The 22293-nt window shown below is 41.5% G+C and overlaps 1 protein-coding gene across 7 annotated transcripts in view; it reads left to right on the top strand.

The window, feature by feature from the left end:
* The window catches only part of vgll4b (vestigial-like family member 4b), a 44764-nt gene extending 22969 nt beyond the window's left edge, over nt 1–21795 (top strand). For 4 of the 7 annotated variants that reach the window (XM_078248835.1, XM_078248839.1, XM_078248840.1 and 1 more), the window contains 5 exons: nt 3717–3954; nt 14868–15135; nt 15588–15713; nt 16004–16121; nt 16905–21795. In XM_078248835.1, the coding sequence (XP_078104961.1) occupies nt 3717–3954; nt 14868–15135; nt 15588–15713; nt 16004–16121; nt 16905–17161 (1007 nt within the window). In that variant the 3' untranslated portion in view covers nt 17162–21795. Of the gene's footprint in view, nt 1–2397; nt 2643–3716; nt 3955–14867; nt 15136–15587; nt 15714–16003; nt 16122–16904 lie in introns of those variants that run through there. The other 3 variants (XM_078248842.1, XM_078248843.1, XM_078248841.1) reach the window with 2 other exon arrangements.
* The last annotated feature ends 498 nt before the right edge of the window (nt 21796–22293 follow it).

A 22293-nucleotide genomic window follows, 5' to 3' on the forward strand; every position in this document is an offset into this window, starting at 1 on the left:
TTGTTTGAGCATCAGGTCAATTTTTTGGAATGATGTGAAGTGACGTACAGCAAGCATCTTGTCGACGACAAAACCAGGAATCTCAACCTTTACTTGTGTGCCCTTCAGCACCCAGTATATTATACTGTATCACATTATTACATTAACATTGTTGTTAAAGTTACTGATTAAGGAAGTCCATCATTTGCTAATCAGCAATGCCAAGTTGTCTACATGTGCAGCATTGCTCCAGTCTCCTGCAATACCACACCAACTGATTGTTCCCATCTAATTTCAAATCATATTATTTTCCAACCACATTAAGCTGTCCTGTTGATTCTATATTTGGAAGTGATTGCTTTTAGCCAGTTGTCTGATTGATTTGCTTTCAGACTCTGTTGAAAGCCACGTGCTATATGCAAAGTTTTATCACTCTGTCCCTCACTTTCTCTGTTTGTCCATCTGTTCCTCTCTCTCTCTCTCTCTCTCTCTCTCTCTCTCTCCATTTCTGTAAAGCTGCTATCAGTTGTAGGCCTGACAGGGAGGGGTGCAGGGGAATGCTGACTGTCCATTTTTGCTGCTGAGCAGTAGGAAATAAACAAGGTTGAAAACCTCCTCAAAGCCATACACTTTTGTCAACTTCTCTTCCTCTTTGTCTGTCTGTCTGTCTGTCTGTCTTGCTCTCCCTTCCTCTCACTGCCAGAGATCAAACCAATTTAACATCCGGTTTAAAAGTTCAGCTCACACAGACTAGAACTTCTGTGGAAGAGTTTTTTTTTTGTATGTCCTTTTAAGTATTTAAAGCCTAAAACCTCTGTGGGCCTAGAAAATAAAGGCAACCCAAAGGGCCAAGTTCAGGTTACAGAGGAACTCAGCCAAAAATAATCACTTTGACACTTTGCAGAGAGAGAGTAGAAGGCATGCTTGGACTCATCCTTTTTTTAAGTATCTGAAGGGGGAAAGGCGAGAGGGAGAAAGCTAGAGGGAAATGAACAGATAGAGGGGTTCACCTCTGTTTGTAATCCAATCTCATCGTGATTCCAAGCTGTTTGAAGTTCTGTCAAGAGAAACAGGCTTTGATCATGTGAACCTAATAAACTGAAAGAGCAGAGAGGGGAAAGGATAGAATGGAGTTTTACTTCTGTGCTACAGCCCTCCTTCCATCGTTTGTCTGCTGGTTGAACAAAAGAGAGAACATTTTCTCTTAAATTGCAACAATCTTTATGTACAGAACATATGTAGAATAGATAAACATGATTGTAAATATAAGAGAGTCCTCTCTTGCATTATTATTATGTGCTTCTTCCTATTTCTGCATTTTATTTTACCTGCTGCTGTACAAATATCATTCAGTTACATTCCTACTACTTCAGAAACACCAATACTCACATTGTACTATTAAAAGTCTGTCATGGTAAAAGAGGCATGCCTCATACAGGTTAGCTTTTGAAGTAAATGTCTTAAGTCGAATGATCAACTCTTTAAACACTTAACAAAAGCTGAACAAAATCATAACCCTCATAAACGTAGGATTTATTGCAGGACTGCATTAGTTTTAGATAGCTGTACCTAATTAGTAACTGAGTGTAATGTTGCTCAGTTCACTGTTGAGTAGCAGTTAGGTCAACAGTGTTTGAATCTAAACGGTCAAATGTCTTATTTATTTGCAGGGAAACACTCACAGATTCACCTCTTGTTGAGTGCTTCACTACTGAACCTCTGACAAGCTATTATCTGTCCTGGATTCTGATTGGACAGCGTGGTGTCACAGTCTCCCTTTTTTTATTGCCATCCCTCTGTCCTGCCAAAAACAATGATGTCACCCTTGTTGCCATGGTACACAGTGGGGCGAGCAGGAACATGCCAGAGAGAAAGAGAAGGGAGAGGAACTGCTGCTGTGTTTGAGAGGCCATGCTAAAACTAAACATACATAGAGGAACAGTGGAGGAATCGTGTGTGTGTGTGTGGCCTTCTTAATGATATAATTATCAGTCGTAGTATTACCGGTTTAAACTGGTTTTACATGCATCCAAAAGTGTTTCCTCTCCAGTTAAGACAGCTCAGAAAATGTTTGCAGGGAACAAACCGTACAGTATAATGGCGCTAGCCCCTATTTTCCACCGGGTGCGTCTGCGATGCTTTCCCGGAGGCACAGCGGACCCGCGAGCAATCGTGGCCATTCAAGTCAATGCTTGATATTCCGCCACCCGCGTCGTGGCGCATCCCAGAAGCGTGCATAAAGTGCCTCTGCGCTCCGATAAAGATACGCGCCAGGGCTATTTTCACGCAAGCTGCGGGGCGTTCGAACCACTGGGCAGGAAGTGAAACAGAGAGAGCATCCAGTCAATTTACCAAAAGACACCCTCCAATTTTGTATACGTCTCCTCTACCACACCATGGACGAGGAGAGATCCATCTTGGAGGTGGAACAACATAATAGACATCACAGGTCCTTTTTATAAGGACAGCACCAGAAAAGAGAAAGCATGGACTTTAATTACAGGAGTGCTTGTAGTGGAAGGTAGATGCTAGCTTAATAAACACGTGATTGTTCTTTCAAGTACTTGTAGAGACAATAAAATCTGCTCCCGGTGTGGCGTAGGACGGAACAAAACTGCGGCGCAGCCGGAACGCAGCACAGATGCACTCGGTGGAAAATCTGGGTAACAGTATTTAAAGTCTTTAAAGTTCTTTTCATTTGTAAAATCCTATTATCACCTTTTTATTAAAACCATTTATTTAGATCCTCAGCATCAATAATTAATAAAGAGCAATGTCCACTAGATTCATTACTGCTTTGTACCTTTATTTTGTTTATTACTGCATGTCTAAATTGTAAGTCATGTAATTAGTAAGCATAGCAGAATAAGCAATTTAAAACAATCCTGTTTGAATGATTAAATCTCTATTGTGTTAGTAACGAACTGTTTTTGCTATGGGAGTAGTTATGGAGGAAGCTGCACATAAGAATGGGAATTTTAGTCTGAGCTTTATGTTTTGTTTGGGAAAAGTCAGACAGATACATGAGGCCGAAGCAGTGGAAAGTCCCAGTGCTGAGACAGAGCCAGTGGTAGTTTTCCTGATTCTCTTTTGCTCTTACTCCCACTCACTGACGACTTTGTAGGCCTCCTGCACTAGGACAGCACTGGAAATTTGCAGAGAGATTCAGACACACAAAGAGAAATAGTTCACATCAAACGCACAAACGTATGCAGAAACCATCCACAACTATTTCTTCCAAAACATTCCTAACCAGATACTCCTCTGCTTATGCCAGTGGTTTGTGCCTCACTCAGCAAACTGTATAAGTCAACAAAATCCAAAGTTTGAGCTGGAACACGGCATGTATAGTAACACTGTCATGAAGTAGTTTTTGTGGTCAGCTTGTTTAAAGTGGCAATAAAACAGTTGCCTTCTACTTGAAAATACCACAATCTTGACAAATTATCATAATTTACATTTATGGCAAAGCGTCCTTTTGGAAGTGTAATCAAGTCATTTGACAGCAACGGAGCAAGTGTCAGTTCATACGACATTTTTTTATTTTTTATTTGTGCTGGTGCTATACTTTAAATTTGGTCTGGTTTTATCTTCTTTTCCTCTATCAGAGTTTGTGTAAAGGTGGAGCTCACCTAATCTCTGCCTTATTGACAAACTTTGGAATAGAGGTTGAACATCACTTCCCTAACCCTTCGTAACTCTCTACCTCTTCTTTATCTTTTCTTGTCTTCCCTCAGGTGAAGCCGCTTTAAGGGGTGACCCCAGACTCCAGTCCCTGTCTCTGTCCTCGTCTTCCTCATCCTCCTCCTCTTCGTCGTCATCGTCGTCCTCATCTTCCTCCTCCATCTCCAACCACAGGACAGGTCCTCCTCCCATTAGCCCCACCAAGAGGAAGCTAAGCGGGGACCAGGGGGACAGCGACATGGACGACAACGAGCATGTGGCAAAGATGAGCCGACTGTTTGCTACACAGCTGTGAGTACACATATCGAGCACTCAATTATTGTTGCATGAGGCATTTAGACACTTTCTAATACAATCCATTATAAACCTTAACATTTAGTCATTTTCTAGATGCTCATTTTCTGAGGGGCTAGTAAAAATCATGTATCGCCAATTTTTCTCTTTTTGGTCTGTCTCTCTCACAAACACACAGTGTGGCCATTGAGGAGGTCACCTTGCTCCCTAGAAGCTACATATACACACGTACAAAACTCACTGTTTTTAAAAGAAGTCAGTTTTTACTCGTTTATGCCAGTGTTTCTGTTGGCCATGTGTTTTGCGGGCTCTTCCCTTGGTGAAGCTGTGCACAGGCAGGCTTTCTCAGAAGTCCCAGTTTGGACTCCAGGGTGCTATGCCAGGTTTAGCTGGCTCCACAGTGTTCTCCTTATAGCTGCAGGTCTTTGGAAGCTTGGAAACAGGGACTGCACAACAGCAAGATTACTCACATCTCCAACGTTCCCACATTCCCACTTCCAGAGATTCCAGAGATTCTGGAGCGCTGATTGGCTGTAAAGGACTGCTGGGGCCAGGGGCAATGGAGTCAAAGCAGCCCCCCAGCACCACCACCACCCACCCCCCCCCTCTCGGTTTGACTGAGTCAGTCATGGGACTCCAGCCATTGCTATTTATTGCAGAGAGTCAAGGAGATGTTCGGTAGAGCTGTGCAGTTTTGCATGCATGCTAATTCTTCAGTATGTCTTGTTGCTGAAAATATAAATAATTTGTATTAATGACAGCTGTTGTTTTATGTCACTTGTTTATTGCAGTTGTGTTTGTCAGTCAACATGGCTGTGAGGTGACACAATGGAACACAGTAGATGCAATGTTGGATATACTGGAAGCCCTGGATTAAGAGTAGAGCACAGTTACTGACAGTATATTAATGTGGTAAGTTTGTGCATCTATGTGGATGCACAAGCAGTACATATTGCCATTTGTGCACACTTGCACAAACCCTTGCTTTACATTAGCATATTAAGGAAATGGTTGATTTGAAATCACTGTTGAAGAAATTCTCAGTATCAAACACCACATTTAGACTTTAAAGGTTACTCTGGAAAGTCTGCAGCTGTAGTCGACTTGTATTCATAGCAATTACAATTAATTGCAATGGAGAACCAGAGTTGTAGCAAACGATCAGAATCACTCATGCAGTATAATTCACTCCTGACAAAATCATCTAAATGTTTCAGTTTGTTCCAAACACACACTAAATGCATATGCGTATTAGCAGTTTATTGGTGAAGCAGTGATTGTTGGGAACGTAATGAGCAGAATACAGATAATGAATAAATAGGCAATAAATCTAAGAAGATTCTGTTTTTTAAGGGCTTATACCTTGTTAGTCTCACCACGACAAAAGTAATTGCAGAAGTTGTATCTGTTCACTTGCTTGTTTGACATAGCAGTGATATTTTTGCGCGGCTTGTGTTACAGGTAGGAAATCTCTCTTCTAGTGGCACATGGGGAAGGGTCTTTGTTCCTTCATTTTGTGACCGTTTGGGATCACATAACAAAAGATTAGCTTGTGGGTCTTGACATTAGTGCAGAGCCATCTTGTTTTCTGTTACAGATGTGTCAGTGGTGGGAGAATTAACACTATACTCTTTATCCAGGCAGTAAATCCATCTTCCCACTTGGTGTTTTATTCTGTTGTCTCAGTAGTTTTTCACTCTCTGCGAGATATTTTCGATGCACGATGCGGTTAACTGCATACATTGATAAGCAAATTCTCCTACTCGTGTATCACGAGTTGGATTTTGTTTTTTAAGTAGGTCTGCCAAAGTACAATGGGACTTATTGTCATATCAGCTTTCAGTTGGTGTCTATGAAAATAAAACTGATCTAAAGTCTGTGATGTTGAAGACTTTTTAAACTGCTCATTGTACCATGAACCCATGATGAACCATAATCCCTTTATTTAATCTTAACTTTAATTATGACCTCAAAGTCATTTGGCTATGTGCTGTAGGTTAATCTCAACCCAAGAAAAGTCAATTGCTAGTTGACTTGCTGCAACCTGAAGTTAAATCCAGGGCTTTCTCCATAGCTTCATCAAGATATATATTTTTTAAACTAAATTTGCTTCTGGGCCATCCTAAATGTATCTTTCTTTAGTCATTTAATTTGAGGTTTCTCTGAGGGCATTCTTTCCCTGGCAAAGGTAACTGCTGAGTGACTTGTTGAAACCTGCAGTCGGAGTCTGAACAGTTTTTCTCCTCTTTTGAACTGTCCAAAGATCAGTGCTTACACTAAAGTGGAGAATGATGGGTTGTTGTTACAGAAAAAGTCAAGCTAAAAATGGCGGGTTAAGACAGCCTCTTCAGTCGACACGTCTTTATTTAACATAAACAAGCTTTCTGCTTCATTTAACTCATCTAACAGTTGTAGGAACAGTGATTAGGTTTAATTTGAAAATGATGGACTTGGTTCTTGGGAAAAAGCTAGACAGAAAACCAGAAAATGAACCCCTTCACCGCACGCACGCACACACACACACACACATGCGCACACACACACACACACATGCTCGCGCGCACACACACACACACACACACACACACTCAGTTCAAATGTCCAGAGATGGTTATCTGACACCATTCTAGCTGTTGGATTTTGCTGTCTGCTTCTGTCTGTGTAGCTTGTTTTAGTCTGCACAAATTGCTCTGCTCAGTATTGACTTTTCCTGCATGTTTTTAGGAGCTTTTGTGGTCATTCTCCTCACAACAACTTTTTCTCTGTGTGTTGGGCTGGCTTTATCAGTTGCTAAAAACGGTGTGTTATTGTCGAGCTGCTTGTAGTTGGCTTTCTTTTGTCTGTAAGTTCAGTCATATTTTTCGGTGAGTGTACACACAGACAGACACCTGACCTGACACCTCAGACTTGAGCCGGGGCTATTAAGGAGGAAGCTCAGGTTTCTTTTGTTGTCCAATCAAAACAAGCTGAAGTCAGGGGGGAGGCACAGCCTGGGGTGAGAGAAAGAAAACTTCTTTTTATTTATTTATTTATTTTTATGTGGGACGGTATTAACAGGCATGCTAAATGAGTGGATTATGCTTTTGTCTACAGCCTGTGTATTTAAGTTTGTGGTTGTGAGTATATTATTCTCAGCCGTCTTAGTGCTTTAATAGTGAAGTCAATATTGCAATACAGACAAGTTTATGGCATGGTAAATTCTGCATATAAAAGTCTTATTGAAAACATTGGCAGTCCTTATGGAAGGCTGATATGTTGATGTGATCTCTATGTCTGCACCGAGTCTGCATGTGTCTGCAGGTATGCACATGTGTTGTTGTGTACACTGTCCGTACATGCATGTGTTCGCCCATCTGTGATCATGTGTGGTGAGAGGGCTCCTTGTCAGGCAGCAGGGGATACTTTCTCATTTTCTCTGAGGAGTAGGAGGAGTCTTGAACAAAGAAGCCTTATCCTGTCCACTGGAGCCTGCGGGCTGGAAGCTTGCTGCTGCCTGCTTGCCTGCCCGCCACTCTGCAGTTGTAGACCCGCCAGAATAAAAGTCCTCTTGCTCAGCTGTTTCATTCCTCCTTAAGAATAAGAGTAGGGATGCACGGATATGAAAATGACTGATTAACTGTTATTTACAAATGTCTACATGATAGGTATAAAACAAGCTGCTATGATAATCATATTTTATACATGCTGAAAAACTTGTAAACAATGTCTGGTAGTCATTACCTGGGGCAAATGTTCCCATTGTTGTTCTTGGTTATGCTCTTAATCTGGGTGAATTGCCCTTTCTTTTCATGTCATTATTTGAATCGCTGAAAAATCAGACATATTGACAATGATTCAGAGGTCATATCAAGCTACATGTTTTCACAGTAGTACGCATGTAATCTTTCTTTTGCATTCATGTTATGTTACTCTGAAAGATAATTCTGTAGATATAAGACCTAAAAGCAAAATCCAATTTAGTCAGTTTGCTGCAGTAAGTACTGTAGCATACAGAAACCACAGCTGCTTTCTACTGGGAACTTCAACAGTAACTTGTTCTCATGGAAGTTTCCCCATAGGCCAAAGTGTGTGTGTGTGTGTGTGTGTGTGTGTGTGGTGCAGGTGAAGTCATTGTCACCCTCTTGTTTTTACATGGGACTGGACTATTTATGTGTGAGCATGTAAGAAAAGGAGGGAGAGCATGTGGGTGTTTTTTTTTCAGTCTGTGTGTGTGCTCTCATGTTGTTTACTTTGCCTTCTTGTTGTGGTTGTTCCCATATCCGATCTGTCCCAGCTTTGATAACAAAGGATTTTCTTCAGTTCTTTCTCTGCAGTCAGTTAGCTGTTAAATATATGCTTGATTTTTATCAGCATTTCTGCATAAGTGGAAATCTGAAAGATTTAAAATGGCTGTGTAAAGAGATGTTTGGAAATGGTGCCAAAGTTTATCTTTTTTGCTTTAGATATTAGGCATTGTTTATTTATTGTTTTATAATGCATGTTGTATGTCAAGTATGATTACTTGATGAATACCAATAATAGTCTGTAAATCTGTTACTCTGTTAAGGTGTAATTTCTCTGTGTTTTGACTTTTCTATTTTAAAGGGGTGATAGAATGATTATATAGGGTATTTTACACTGTTCCTTAAGGTCTCCTAATAGGGTATGTAACATTGGTTGTGCTGATAATTGCCCGAATGCTATTTTATTAGGCCCTTAACTACCCTGTGAATATGGCTCTATTTGGAACAAGAGCTTTTCTTCCAAATATGGTATGCTCATGAATATTTAGATGAGCTGCGTGCTGATTGGTTTGAGCGAACCCCATAGAAACACATTGGAGACGAGACAGCAGGTCTCATATTTCAGACACTGCAAAGGTATACATTGTTTGTCGGGCTATTTCGTTATTAAATTCACTTCTGAGACTTTTATAAGCGAGAAATCAACTATATAAAGCTCAAATATAGGCCGTTTTACGAAAATGTATGGCTAATTGCAAAATTGGTAAGACGTGTCGGACTTTAGGAGCTCCACACAGTCTGACGAGAAAGCGGCAACCTCCATACCCAGTTAAAGTCACCGTTTTCTCGGTTACTGGATGGCGGGCTTCCCTTCGTGACGGAGATCCAGCTAGCTCACAGCGAGCCGGAGTCTATGAAGTAGGACACGCCGGGCAGCGAGGCAGCACCGGCCGCTGTCACGTAGCCTGCTGAGCTCCTGCTGAACTGCGACACACAGTCGGACAAAATTTGCAATTAGCCATCAATTTTCATAAAACGGCCCATATTTGACCTCTACATAGTTGTTTTCTCGCATAAAAAAGTCTCAGAAGTGAATTTAGTAATTAAATAGCGGACCTCTGGAGATCTGCATGACCTAGCTAGATTCAGAAGACTAAGCTGACCTCAGGTCAGTGGTGTAGCCTATGCAAGTGTTGGGGCGTGACAAAGACTAGGATTTGGGATGCTTACGTCAGCTTCCAGCTTTGTTGAGATTCACCCGTTTTCAGTGGCAGTTTCAAAATGTGAGATTTGCAGAGGAAAGAGCTGTCAATGGGATTTTGAGCTTCTATGTATGTCCTATTTTACCCTCCAAACTGTCGTTATTCAACTATGACAAGGTAAAATCGGTTTTGCATTCTATCAACCCTTTAAAGAATACAAATTAGGGCTTTGACTCCGAACTTCGCTATTCGAATATCTAAAAAAATATTGATATTCGAACGAATATTAGGCAGCCCTTAATATTTGAACCTGTTATGGGCATTGTTTTTTTGTAAATGTGTTTGCTTGTAAACGTTTTCAATTCAGATTCCGAGGCTTTTTCACGCATTTCAAAATGTAACTCTCGCTCGGCCGTAGCGTGGTAGCGTTGCATTCCCCCCCCCCCCCGACTTATTTCCTGGTTCTCCTTCTCCATAAACAACATGAAATCAAGGAGAGGGTTAACTTTTCCTGCTACAGATTTCCCACCGTGGTCAGAAAGAACAGGGGAGACACTTTGTTTCTCTCACTATGACTCTAGAGTCGCTACTCACTCTGAAGCTACCGGTAATCACCGTCACACTCTCACTCTAACACACACTCCCCACACACACACACACACACACACACACACGCGGCTCGACGCACACACCAGCAGAAAAGTATAAACATCAGACCACTTACGTAGGCTACGGTGAAATATCCAAACTTCCTGTTGAAAGCATACTGTTTGTGTTTAATCCAGGGTCTGACTTTTAATAAAAAAAATTGTTGTGGCAGTGTTTTTTTCTTCTGAAAACATCATTGCACGCCTACTGACTGATACACTGCCCTCTGGTGGACAGAACATATACGAAGTTTGATACCAATATAAGTCTTACTGAAGGCATTTAATGGTCAAAATATTATTAATAAATATTTGAATATATATATATATATATATATATAATTTAAATTTTTTTATTTTTTTATATTAATAAACAAACTTTGAATATGATTTTTGGGCAAAAGTCAAAGCCCTAATACAAATATTATTGATAACTTCCGTTACTAAAATCTGGACTGAGCAGAGAAAACTGGGTAGAGATGTTTGTATGCCTTATGTACATAGCCTGTAGTCTGTATATGTGTGTGTGTGTGTGTGTGTGTATGTATGTATGTATGTATGTGTATATATATATATATATATATATATATATATATATATATATATATATATATATATATATATATATATATATATATATATAACACACACACATGTTGTGGGTTTCTGCAGACCTCGCAGTGTTTGGGCCTGGTTGTAACCTGTGGTTGAGCCTTCATCCTCCTCTGCTTTTTTCTTTTTTGTCGTCTTCTCCTCTCTACGCCCTGATTCTTCCCAGATGTTTCCTGTGTGTGTGTGTCTGTGTGTCTCTCTATTCTCGCTCTTTATTTATTTCTTAAAGGAGTAGGATATGAACCTCTGCCCAACGAAGATTTATAGTGAGGTTTTCTCTGAAGACTGTAGAACACAATTGTGAGAAAAGGCATAGAACTTTTATAGCTCCTGTATCTTTGCCTCAAGTAAAATATAGCTAACTCACCAAATTGGCAGTCTACTTTAGAGTTAACCCTGGAAATCTAAGCTATATATCTTTAAAGTCTTCAGTTCATATGTTCCTAGTTGTTTTGTTTAGTTTCCCATTGTGATAGTCAGGCAAGTTAGCTCATACGAAGCTGCTTGTTAAGCCAGCAAGAACAAATTAAGTGTACAGGAATACAGGCCCGCAACTGTGTTTTTTTCTTTCTTTTTAAGTCATTCAAACATATGATCACAGTCGTGAGCTTTAACTTGAGGTTAACTTGAAGACAGGGTGTCATGTGAATGGTTACTTAAAAGGCTGTACTTAATGACAGATCTGAGTGGTGTAATATTGTTTAAGATATATGACTATATCATGTATGTATTGAGGGTTGGACTCTGGGTTTTAAATTAAGGGATCTTCCAATGAATACCCACCACAGTGTCTACCACTAATGCCAGGCTACACATAACCCATTCTCTAGTAAAATAGAATCAAATAGATATCTCCTCTCTATTTCATTGTGTCAAGATGTCCGTTCTGATGTCAGTTACACAATTCTCATTTTCAAAAATGAAAAAAAGCCTGAAGTATCACCCCTCTCCACTCTTTGTACCTACAGTACAACATTTGTACCTACAGTACAAATAACAGCACTGACACCACCTCAGTGCTGTGTGGTGTTAACTCCATATCAATACTTGATCCAAGAGTAATAAGTAACCCAGTAAACATTTATTGAGAAATGAGATTAAGCTGGGTCCCCAACCTCTCCCATTGTCTGCTCTCGCCTCTTATTTTATTCAGTTTGTTGTCTCCCCCCCCCCATACCTCTCGTAGGTGCCAAGTCCCAGAGTTCTCTACTTTTCAAAGGCCGTACCCCCCACCCCAGCCCCAGACATGGCAAACCTCTCTCTTCAGATCTAGCCCTTGTCACCAGCCCAATGTCGGTGTCTCATGTGTATCCCTAGCCGTTTACCCTTTGCATCCTCTCCCTCTCTCCCCAGCTGCGACCCTAATGATAATTGAGAGGTGAGTAAGAGAGACAAAGACACAAAGTGGGTTTTGAATACCAGAACCCTGGCATGAAATGCGGGTTTAGAGGGCAATCAGGCGAGGGGAAGGCGGGGGCGGCGGTGGATTCAACAGCTATGCCATTCATTGGATGGATTTGTTGATCCCGTTCACTGGCTTCTGCAACGGCCCCTCTTGTGTGAGGATGTGGGCATGTCTGCTCTTTGGCAATGATTAAAGTTTGGAACAACTTCCACAACCTAACTCAAGACCCAGCTGCGGGGAGGGGAGGAGAGAGAAAGAGCTTTATTAGAGCTTTATTATCGGTTTGCCTCTAAGCTAATCTGCCGATTGTTTATATTTGAAGATAACCGAGTTATACAGGAGGACTTTGGTTTGTAGCATTTGATTAAAAGTTTCCTGAAGAAATAATTTAAACAATGTTATCATTATTATAGTCTAATTTGTATGTGGTTTTCTCCACAATGCAGTTATTCTTTGACTATTTGATAAAGAATGAAACAGAAAACTGATACCACTTTGGAAAAACATAAAAGCTAGTTGGTGAGCTGTCGGCCAGGGTTTATGAAAGCGCTGCCAAGTCTTTCCCACTTCAACCTTCAGGAAGTTTGCTGCCGATTGTGAGAAAAAAAGATAAAGGGAGAAGGGGGGGTTCTGCTAATGTAAGCTCTCGGCACAAATGAAGGAAACTACCGACCTCGCTCTTTCTTATAGTAGAGGTCCGGACCATTCACATTCAGCTCCCCCCTCCCCACCTCTCTGCAGCTCTTCCTCTCTCCCTCTCTGTATTCTGTGGAGACTATTTATTTGTGGAGGACGCTGCTGTGGGCTCCAGATGCTTGACCCAGCAGTCAGGTTGCCTGGTCACATGAAAACTGTTTTGTATTCTCATTCAGACTTTTTCTGGAGAAATTCCTCCACACGGTATCTGGTGAAGAATCAAGAGGGAATTCCATATTGTATTCTGTCGACCAATGTTTGAGTGCAGCATGATTGTACTACATTGTATTGTTTTTTTTCCCCCGATTGAGGCTACAGGGTCTATATATATATATATATATATATATATATATTTATTTGAATGGTTGTGTCTATGCATGTGGCTATGGAGTTGGAGAAAAAAGAAGAGATCGTAAGAGGCGAGTACAGTAAATCTTGCTCCCTGTAACTGGGCCTCAAATTGTAGGAGGGGAGTGGAGCTGCAGTGAGGGTGTAACACACACACACACACACACACACACACACACACACACACACACACGAGAGACGACATTTGATGCACTGAGCAAAATAATTGCTACCTGTTGAACTGCAAGCAAGTGTGCATAGTATCAGGCACCACCACTTCACTACATATCAAACATTTCAAAGTAATTATCTACAGAGCTGGGAGCTGGGGAAAAAAGAGGTGGCTGGCCAAAATCTGTGTTGTGTCAAATTTTCGTTACTTCAATCCCTTAACTGTATCGCTGCTTTTTCAATGATTAAAATATGAGCTCACAGATTGGAGAGAACAGAGGGATTTTGTTGTGGTGGGAATTAAGTCTCTTTCATATGGAAAGTATGTGGACAATACACTTGTGCCGATTGGGGATCAGATTGTATATCGGCGATTGGTGTTTCCTACGCCTATATTAAAGTGATTTTAACTAACTTACTATCACAACTAAGATGTTATAACAAAAATAATATCTAGAGTCTGCACCGTTCTGTTTATTTAGAGATGTTTCTGGTGGAGCGGTAAGTCCGCCCGCTGAGCCACGTTAATCAGCACGAGTGATTAGTGAGTTTTAAATCCTTAGCGTTAATTACAAACCTCTTCCGTCTCTTTTCCATGGATCTGACGCTTGATGGGCTATGCTTCTTTCGGAGTCACTCAGCCTCCCTGGCTTCCCGGCTGCTGCCAGGGGACGGCTAACAGGAGCTAACGTTACATTAGGTCAGCACTGACTACTGGGGGCTAAGTTACAGCAGCTAACGTTAACGATCAAGTTTCCCTGGTACGGAGCCTTGCCTCCAACATAGCAAATAAACTACAGTAGTGTATCACTGCAACACTGAAGCAAAACGCTTTCAGCTTAACATTACCGCTGTACGTCGGCCCAGCAGGAGGCAGGACAGCTAAGCCAACGACAACTTTTAGCAGATTAATTTAGTGTTTAGTGATTAGTGTTGAGATGCAGTTAGAGACAACTCCTCAGCTCGTGTCTATGCTGCATTAGCACTGCAGGATTTTCCTCAGACAGCAGTGAGTGCAGCTGTCTTCGGGCTCACTGGAGAGATAAAGTTAATTCGCTGTACTGGGGAAACCACTTTAGAGCTTTGAACTTTGTGCCCGTTTGCCCCTCTCTACAGGGATACCATCCATGTTGGATAAAGTTAGGAGAGTGTTACTTCCTCCTTCATAGACTTAACAGCAAAGAGAGAGAGTATGTGGGAGCATGTGCTTGAAGAAAACTGTCTTATCAAACCCTCTAGCAATCTGAGAAGTATGAGTGTTTGTGAGGTCAGTATTAATAGCTTCTGCTGGTCCTGCAGGGTTTAACAGAGCCCCATTTACAATAGTTCTTTGTTTATCTTCCCTCTTTTCGCCCTCATCTCAACTCTCTTTCAGCCACTTTTTACCTCTGTCTTCATTCGTCTCTCCACTGCTCATCTTTTTTTCTATTTTCTACCACGACACACCATCTGCCACCAGTCTTTCCTCATCTTGTTTTCTTTTGAGCTCATCCCTCACACCGATGGTTGGGCCTTCGATAACTTTGGATCAGATGCCAAGCAATGTACTAAACATAAATTAATGTGCATCTCTCTGTCTCTGCTTCTATTTTCCTCTGTTCCCCAGGAAACCTCATGGAGACTATCGCAGCTCTTCCATCGTCAAGGACCAGAGCCGGAGCCCCATTGAGCGTGTGGTGGTGCCCGGCACTCTGGGAGTCCACAGCAACCACCTGTACAGCCATGCCCACCACCACCATCACCACCTGGCCAGCTTAGCCAGCATGGACCAGCCACTGGCACTCACCAAAAACAGCATGGTGGAGTCTGCACGCAGTAGCACAGCAGCTATGGCCACAGTGCCGCACACAGTCAGCGCCGTGGAACGCCAGCAGGTAACTTGCACTTCCTGTTTCTTTGGTTCTGATACTAAACTTTTGCAAATTGTTGGATAAAACCCAAGTGGCAACCTCCGGTGCTGAAAAATGAAGCCAATGTGTTCATCGAGTGGCCACTTGAGGCTGGCTCCAAAAGGAAGTCAATCCCCATAGACCCCGATGTTAAAATGCCCAACTCTACAGCAGAATTAAACATGGTTACAGCCTGGTACAGAAAAACGGTTTTGGTCTCTAGAGCTAAATTCCCACTTCATGACAAAAGTGGTGAGAGGTGAATTTGTTTTTAGAACTCCCCCGTTCAATTCAGGCTTAGAGTTATGCATAAATAAGGGCATTCCGCTTTGAGTGACAGGTGGCTGCCGTCACAGGATACGAGCATAGACTGTAGGCTTCATTCAGCCCACCTCAGCTCCATCCGTGCTCCACCTCTTTGCCCATTTTTGGATTAGCCGACATCAGGCACTGCCAAGATGGCGACAGCTGGAGCCATTGGGGAGTCGCCCTCTTTGAGCTTCATTTCGGACATCGCAGAGACTACGTCCATATTTTATACAGTGTATAAAACCTCAATTCTGGTAGGTCCCTCGCATGATGTGACTAATGTGCTTTTGTTAGCCAGTCTCCTTGGATGGTGGAGAGTAAACATTTCCTATTTTGCTTGTTGGCCAAGAAGTGTTGGTGGTCACTGAATCATTCTCTCTCCCTCAAGCTTCATACCTTCCTTTGTCTGGTTCTTTAATTGAATTATTCCCCCTTTTTTAAATGCTGTTCTCTTTTTAATCACTCTTCTTACACCCACTCTCGACACAACGGTTTGTTGTTTTTGATGATCCCTAAATGTTGAATTTGTATTTTTGTGTTTCAGAATCGTCCTTCAGTTATCACATGCGCCCCCGCCAACAACCGCAACTGCAACCTGTCTCACTGTCCAGTCTCACACAACGGCTGTGCAAGCCTCGCTAACAACTACAGGAGAATCAACAGTGAGTGCACTCATGCAAGTGCACCGACAGGCACGCAGACAGACAGACAGACAGACAGACGGCATCCTAGTTATCTATATTATATTTGCTTTTTTCAATACATAGATTTATGGTAGAAGGAGCAGTGACGGATGAACATATCGCAGATATTAATTTGAAACAGATTGTTACCAAGTAACATTTACTTGGCACAATTATCCCTAAGAGTGGATATAATTTTGGAAAAATGAGTTGCCCATACAGTGCAGTTTGGTGCGAATCCTTTCCGCGAGTGCAAATCACCCTCCAGAGAAAACACAACCACTCATACTCTCCACATTCAGACTGACTTATATAACTAGGGATGCTCTAAAAAAAATTCACCCCAGAGTCTCAGAGGCTGTTGTCTGTTATCTCTGTACTGTAAATGTCACTTGAGGCCTCAGCCAAACACATCTGTTTTATTTGGCCAGTCTGTGAGAGTCGGTTATGTTTTCTGTGGGTTGATAACTTAACTGTGGCCTTTTTTATGATCCCAGTGAAATCCCTATGATCTCATTGAGGTTAATAGTGAAATTTAAAACAGTGATTTAATACAAAAAACTGCAATGAAAAAGTGAAGTAGTTGCCGGAGTTAGAATTTTTCCATTGACCTAAAATGCCCATTACCAAAGATTGAACTGATGCTAGGCAATAAATTGCCCACTGAACTTTATATAAGTGAGTTTTAGAGATGTTTCTGTTTTTCATTATGGGAACTAAAAACTCACATTCTCTTGCCTTCTCCTATTATCCCTGTTCTAGCCAATACAGCATGCGACCCAGTAATTGAGGAGCATTTCCGCCGCAGTCTCGGGAAGAACTACAAGGAGCCGGAGCCCACCGCCACCAACTCGGTGTCCATCACAGGCTCCGTAGACGACCACTTTGCCAAGGCACTGGGCGAGACCTGGCTGCAGATTAAAAACAAGGGGAGTCCCTCGTCGTCCGGCAGCAGCCCAAACTCCTCCCCCGACAGTCACATGGTCAATCACAACCACTCCCCTTCTGTGGTCTCCTGAAGGAGGAGGGGTTTAACAGGGATTCGCCCCCGTTTCCCCAGCTCTCCCAATCATCTCGGCTCCAACACCCACGCCCTTGTCACTTTGGTCTGTCACCAGCATCCCAGGGGGAATGCCTGCCTGCTGGTCTGCTAAAAACATCTGAAACCCTCTATGCACTCAGAGGATCAATCAAGCAATAACAACATGGTTGTTTTTTCCCCACGTCTGTCCTCTCGTATGGTATTGCTAGAAAATAATCAGTGATGAGTGTTAAACTTTGGGACTCGACTGGAGCATCAAGCTGTTCCTTCTAATCATTCATCATCCCTGCATGTCAAGCTTGGAGCTGAGCAAGTGTCTGTAGTTATATGTACATAAAGAGAGAGGAAGGGTGGTGTTTTAATTATTGATTTTCTTCTTTTGATTTATTTTGTTTATTTCTTAAACAGTAGTTTTGTGTACTGCTTTTGCGTTATGGGATGCCCGACATTTGAAAGAAAAGATAAGTGAGAAACACTTTGGAGAAAATGATCACAAACCACCTGACTGTGCTACCAAAGAAACCTCAGACACTGATGTTTATCACCGGCCACCTCGAAAACATAGCAACAAAAAGCCATCTTGTAATCTCCCTTTTGTTTTTATATTTTTTTAATTCTCTCACCTTCCTTCTCTCTCCCCCCTCACTAGTGTGTATGTGTTCTGGTGGTGTTGTTACTCTATGTTCATACTTAGGTGATCGACTCGGTCTAATTTGCACTACTGCCGTAGAGGGTAAAGGGTGGCATGTCAATATTGTAATCTGGCACTGCACACACTGGGACTGATAAAGCTGTTTTGGCGCAGTCTGGTATAATCCAGCTTTTGTTGGAACCTCTATTTGATTCCATTAACTGTTATTTAATATCGACCTGGGCATAATTTCATCCTGGCTCTGACAGAAAAGTACGATCCACATTATTATGCATTATTTTTTTTTGGAAAATGCATACCAGTGGGGCTGGGCAGTATAACATGTTAGAGATAGGCAAAGTAATAAGGATGTGGATACTATGTGTTCGAATAGAAAGTGAATTTTGTCACATCAGTGCATGTTGATTAGTGCAGCTGTAAACTACAAACAAACATGCATGCGTGGTTAGAGAAGGCGGGCGTTTAAAAAAAAGGTTGCTTGCATTGTCCTCTGGCAACCACTGTCAGGCCTAAACTACTTAACATGCTTGAATAGTGCCAAATTGTTGCATTTCATTTTACAAGCACAGTCAGGTTGTCAAATTAGCCAACTGTGGTGTCGATTGACATCCCAGCCATTATGAGAGGAGATCAGAGCTGAAAACAATGCTGCATGTCACTTTGTGGTCGGGGGGGGGGAAAAAAAAGTCTGGTTTCTCGACCGGGGGAGAGAAGATTCTTCAGATATCTTCAAACATGCCTTTGTTTTTGTGTCTCTTTGAACACGGGTGTTGTAATTATATTTGGCTTACACCCTGCCGACCCCTCCCCCTCCTACACACTGTGGTTTGGTAGATTTCTACAAGGTTTGAAGGGTAAACTAATGCTTTTACAGATGCATGTTTTTGTTTTTTAATAGCTGGTATCTATTAATGTTTTTAAGCATTTCAATCTTAACTACTATTAGCCTTTTCATTTGGACGTTAGTTGTTACTTCTTTCGTTGTCAGTAACAGACATAGACACTATACACTCACTGCTGGGTCAGTCGTACTCCATATTATTTTTATTGTTATTACCATTTTTTATTTTTGTTTTCCAATAATATCAGTATGGTAACAGACACCTATAGTGGGACAGCCTCCGGACAGGCTCTGTTTAACGCTGCGTTCCTCGAAACCACCTCAGCACGGTGATTGATTAGCTCATTCCCGCAGCAGAGCAGTGATCGTTCGAGTGTTGAGTTGGCTTCAGGATATGCGGCCCGTAAAAGGTTTTCTTAAGATGTTGATCCATCGGTGGTACGTGATGCTACAACCTTCAGCATGGCCGAGGGGAGACACCAAATTGGCACAAATTAGTCAACAGGGCCTTGTTTACCTGAAAAATGTCTATAATGAAATAATGTGGGCTTTATTCTTATGATTCTGTTTGGCTGTCCTCTTAAAATCACCACCTTGGTACAAACAATATTGCTGCATTTCAAAAAGTACTTTGTACAGCACAGGCTAAAACGCTACGATGCTTTTGGGAGACAAGATGTTGTTTATGGTAAGAGCTAGTGATGTCGGCTCCATTTATGTTTAAAAGCTGTGAAAAACGGAGATGGTAGAAAACAAAACATTTGCTGATAATAAGGGTCTATATCTGAATTTATAGTGTGATGCCACAGCTCCTTCAGCCTTCATCAGTTGACTTTTTGTGTCCTGACTTGGTGTCCAGACTTTTGTTTTTTCTTTTCTTGTACTTCAATGCTTTCTTTTCTGAACAACATTGTATTGTTGCTGCAGTTAAGCCAGACTGCTGCAGTCTGAGAAAATGAATTGTACTTGTTACTCATGTTAAAGAGCCTGCAACATGGTGGCAAACATTCCTCCTATAAGGAACTTTGTAAAGGCCTCCTATACACTCAGTATCTCCATATCAACAGACAGAGCTGATAACGAGCCAAGGACAACTGTCCCAGAGTTTCATGCCAACAGGGTTGCTTGTGTCTTTACCAGAATTACAAGGTGTCCACTTTTGCTTTAATAATTGATTATTTAATTTTTTGCATCAAGCAAATTGGCCATAAATTAACACTGTCTGACAAAGGAACAAACATGCATTTATGACATAATATTTTCAGGACATTAGGAGCATAGAATAAAGAGAACTGGGGATGTAACAGTAGACACAGATGTGAGTCATTCTGTAGCAAAAGTACAGAATAATTTGATGTCTCTGAGCAGAGGTTGAAAGACGACAAGGCATATATGTGTTTTGTGAAGGATGCACTCATCATACTTGATAATAATGACCTAAACCGGAGTTCTCTAAATGGAACGATTTCTCTGTATTCTAGATGTACACACATTCCATCCTCAAGAGATCTGATGGTGAAAGTTCTAGAATCTTCAGATACACATTTTCAATCAGAACGCAACTGCCAGTAATTGAATTTCCCAAATACAAATAAGTACTAAGTCTAAATGTGCTTTCTGCGACAGGTTCAGAGTGATTTGGATGGTGATTTTTAGCAGGCGGGGGGCGGGGAAGCAGAGCTTCGGGAGCTGAGCTTCTGTAAGCAGGACCTGTGAGCCAGGATACGTTCAGCGGACACAAAGTCTTTTAAAGCCTCCCTCCTCCCTTCAGATTCAGCTGACCGTGATTAAGATTTGATGTTCTAAGCAGCATGCTAGGAAACACGAGGGAAAAGGGCTTGGTGTCCAGAGGAGATTGTTTTTCTATTATTATTCTTTCTCATTATCATTTCACTACCACCCTGTAAGTAGGAGGCTCTCTTTCTGCTTCGGCACACACTCCCTACACACTGTAGGAAAATCACTTAATAAAAAAAAAAATACTTTTTTTTATAATAGGTAACTATAAGACTATCATTACGCTGTGCGTAACGTATGTACAGAGAAAAAAAATCGTAGGTATTTTTTTGAGGAACAATTAATTTGTTAATGATATGTAGCTATTTAATTGTTGTTTTCCCTGTCCTTATATTGTAATCATTGCATTTTCTTTTTTGTGAAAAAAGTTGATCTTTTTTGTTTATAGAGTTTGTCTTGTTAGAGTAAAGGTTCAAGTGCAGGAACACAGTAAACGTATGAAACCCCAATAAGGCCACTGGTGTGTCGGTGCAAATCGCTACTTCCATTGGTTCCTGATGTTCTGCAGTCATTTAACTTGTGTTCGATTATGTCACTTCTGAGACAGCTGAACAAAAGAGGTTGTACTTTAAGAGGCCTCTTGAGCAAGTTGCAAGTTTTGCATTAATGGAACAATAATTTTGCCACTAGCCCAGTGAGTCCTGCCAACCATTTCTAAATCATTTCTATTTAACTATTAAAAAATACAATAAAAATTAACATTAGTTAGGGGCTAGCAGGCAGGTAAGTTTTCCACCACTGCATGTAAGGAATATAAATTCTGGGTTTTGAAGTTTTGAAGTTTTTTTTTGATGATTTGTTTTTGGTCTACAGATGGGAACTGAGCTACAAGTAAAACCATCAGTTCATTTGAGAACGCTTGTCGGATTGGTTTAACCACGGAAATCACACTAAAGCTGAACTGATGAAAACCTGACAGCATTTTCGTACATTTTTTGTACTCAAGTGTATCTGCTTCATCTCCGTTACCAGTCACAGAGGCGGAGATCAAAGCCTTAAGTCGTCAAACTCGTATTTGATGTCGCTTGTCCCATCTGTGGAGGCCATTTTGCATCTGTAATTAAGTAAACAACATGAAAATTGTGCAGATAAATCAAAGAGAATTTGTTCTTTACTCTGACTGTACCACATTTTCCAGGTCCTTTTTGAAGTGGAAGTAGCATGTACTTAGTGGTAGTAATACTCAGAACTGTAAAAAAAATTGTATCAAGAAAACAGTCAATGTGTGGCTCTGTGTCTCCTCCTACTAAAAAGGTTTTGGCAGGCCACCTTTTTTGTACGTAAAGTAGCCTTGATGAACAATAAAGTGCTTTTAAACCACTGTCTGACTGTGTGGGCCTCTGTAACTGTGTGGGTGGTTGTGCAATGGTTAAGACAGAGATGCTTAAAGCATACCTGCAAACTAGTCGCTTTTCGGCGAAAATCGCAGTTTGAATGGGAAAATGTCATCTACGTGAATCGTGTAGATCCGAAGTTTTGGGGGGGTCCGATCTGAGACCCGGTGTTAATACGGCACCTTAACGACCGTTATCTACCGGACCGTGGATTTCGGTGCCTTATTGTGCCACTTAAATACCTGCGCTTCTCTCTGATGCTCCGTAAACGGACGTTAGAGGCAACAGAAACATCGCCGCGCGGGACGCTAGTTAACGCTACACTTGGCAGCAGCTAACGTTAGCCTATCGTTAGCTAGCAGCTGGAGTAAACGCGGTTAAAATGCTGACAGCTAAACGGTGTAAAAGTTTGTCTGTATGTCACTGTGTAGGATTCCAACAACAGTCTGCTGCTGCCGCTGTCTGAAAAACAACACAGCCTCGCC

The sequence above is a fragment of the Sander vitreus genome, chromosome 4 (genome assembly GCF_031162955.1).
Source record: "Sander vitreus isolate 19-12246 chromosome 4, sanVit1, whole genome shotgun sequence".
In the NCBI taxonomy this organism is placed as follows: Eukaryota; Metazoa; Chordata; class Actinopteri; order Perciformes; family Percidae; genus Sander; species Sander vitreus.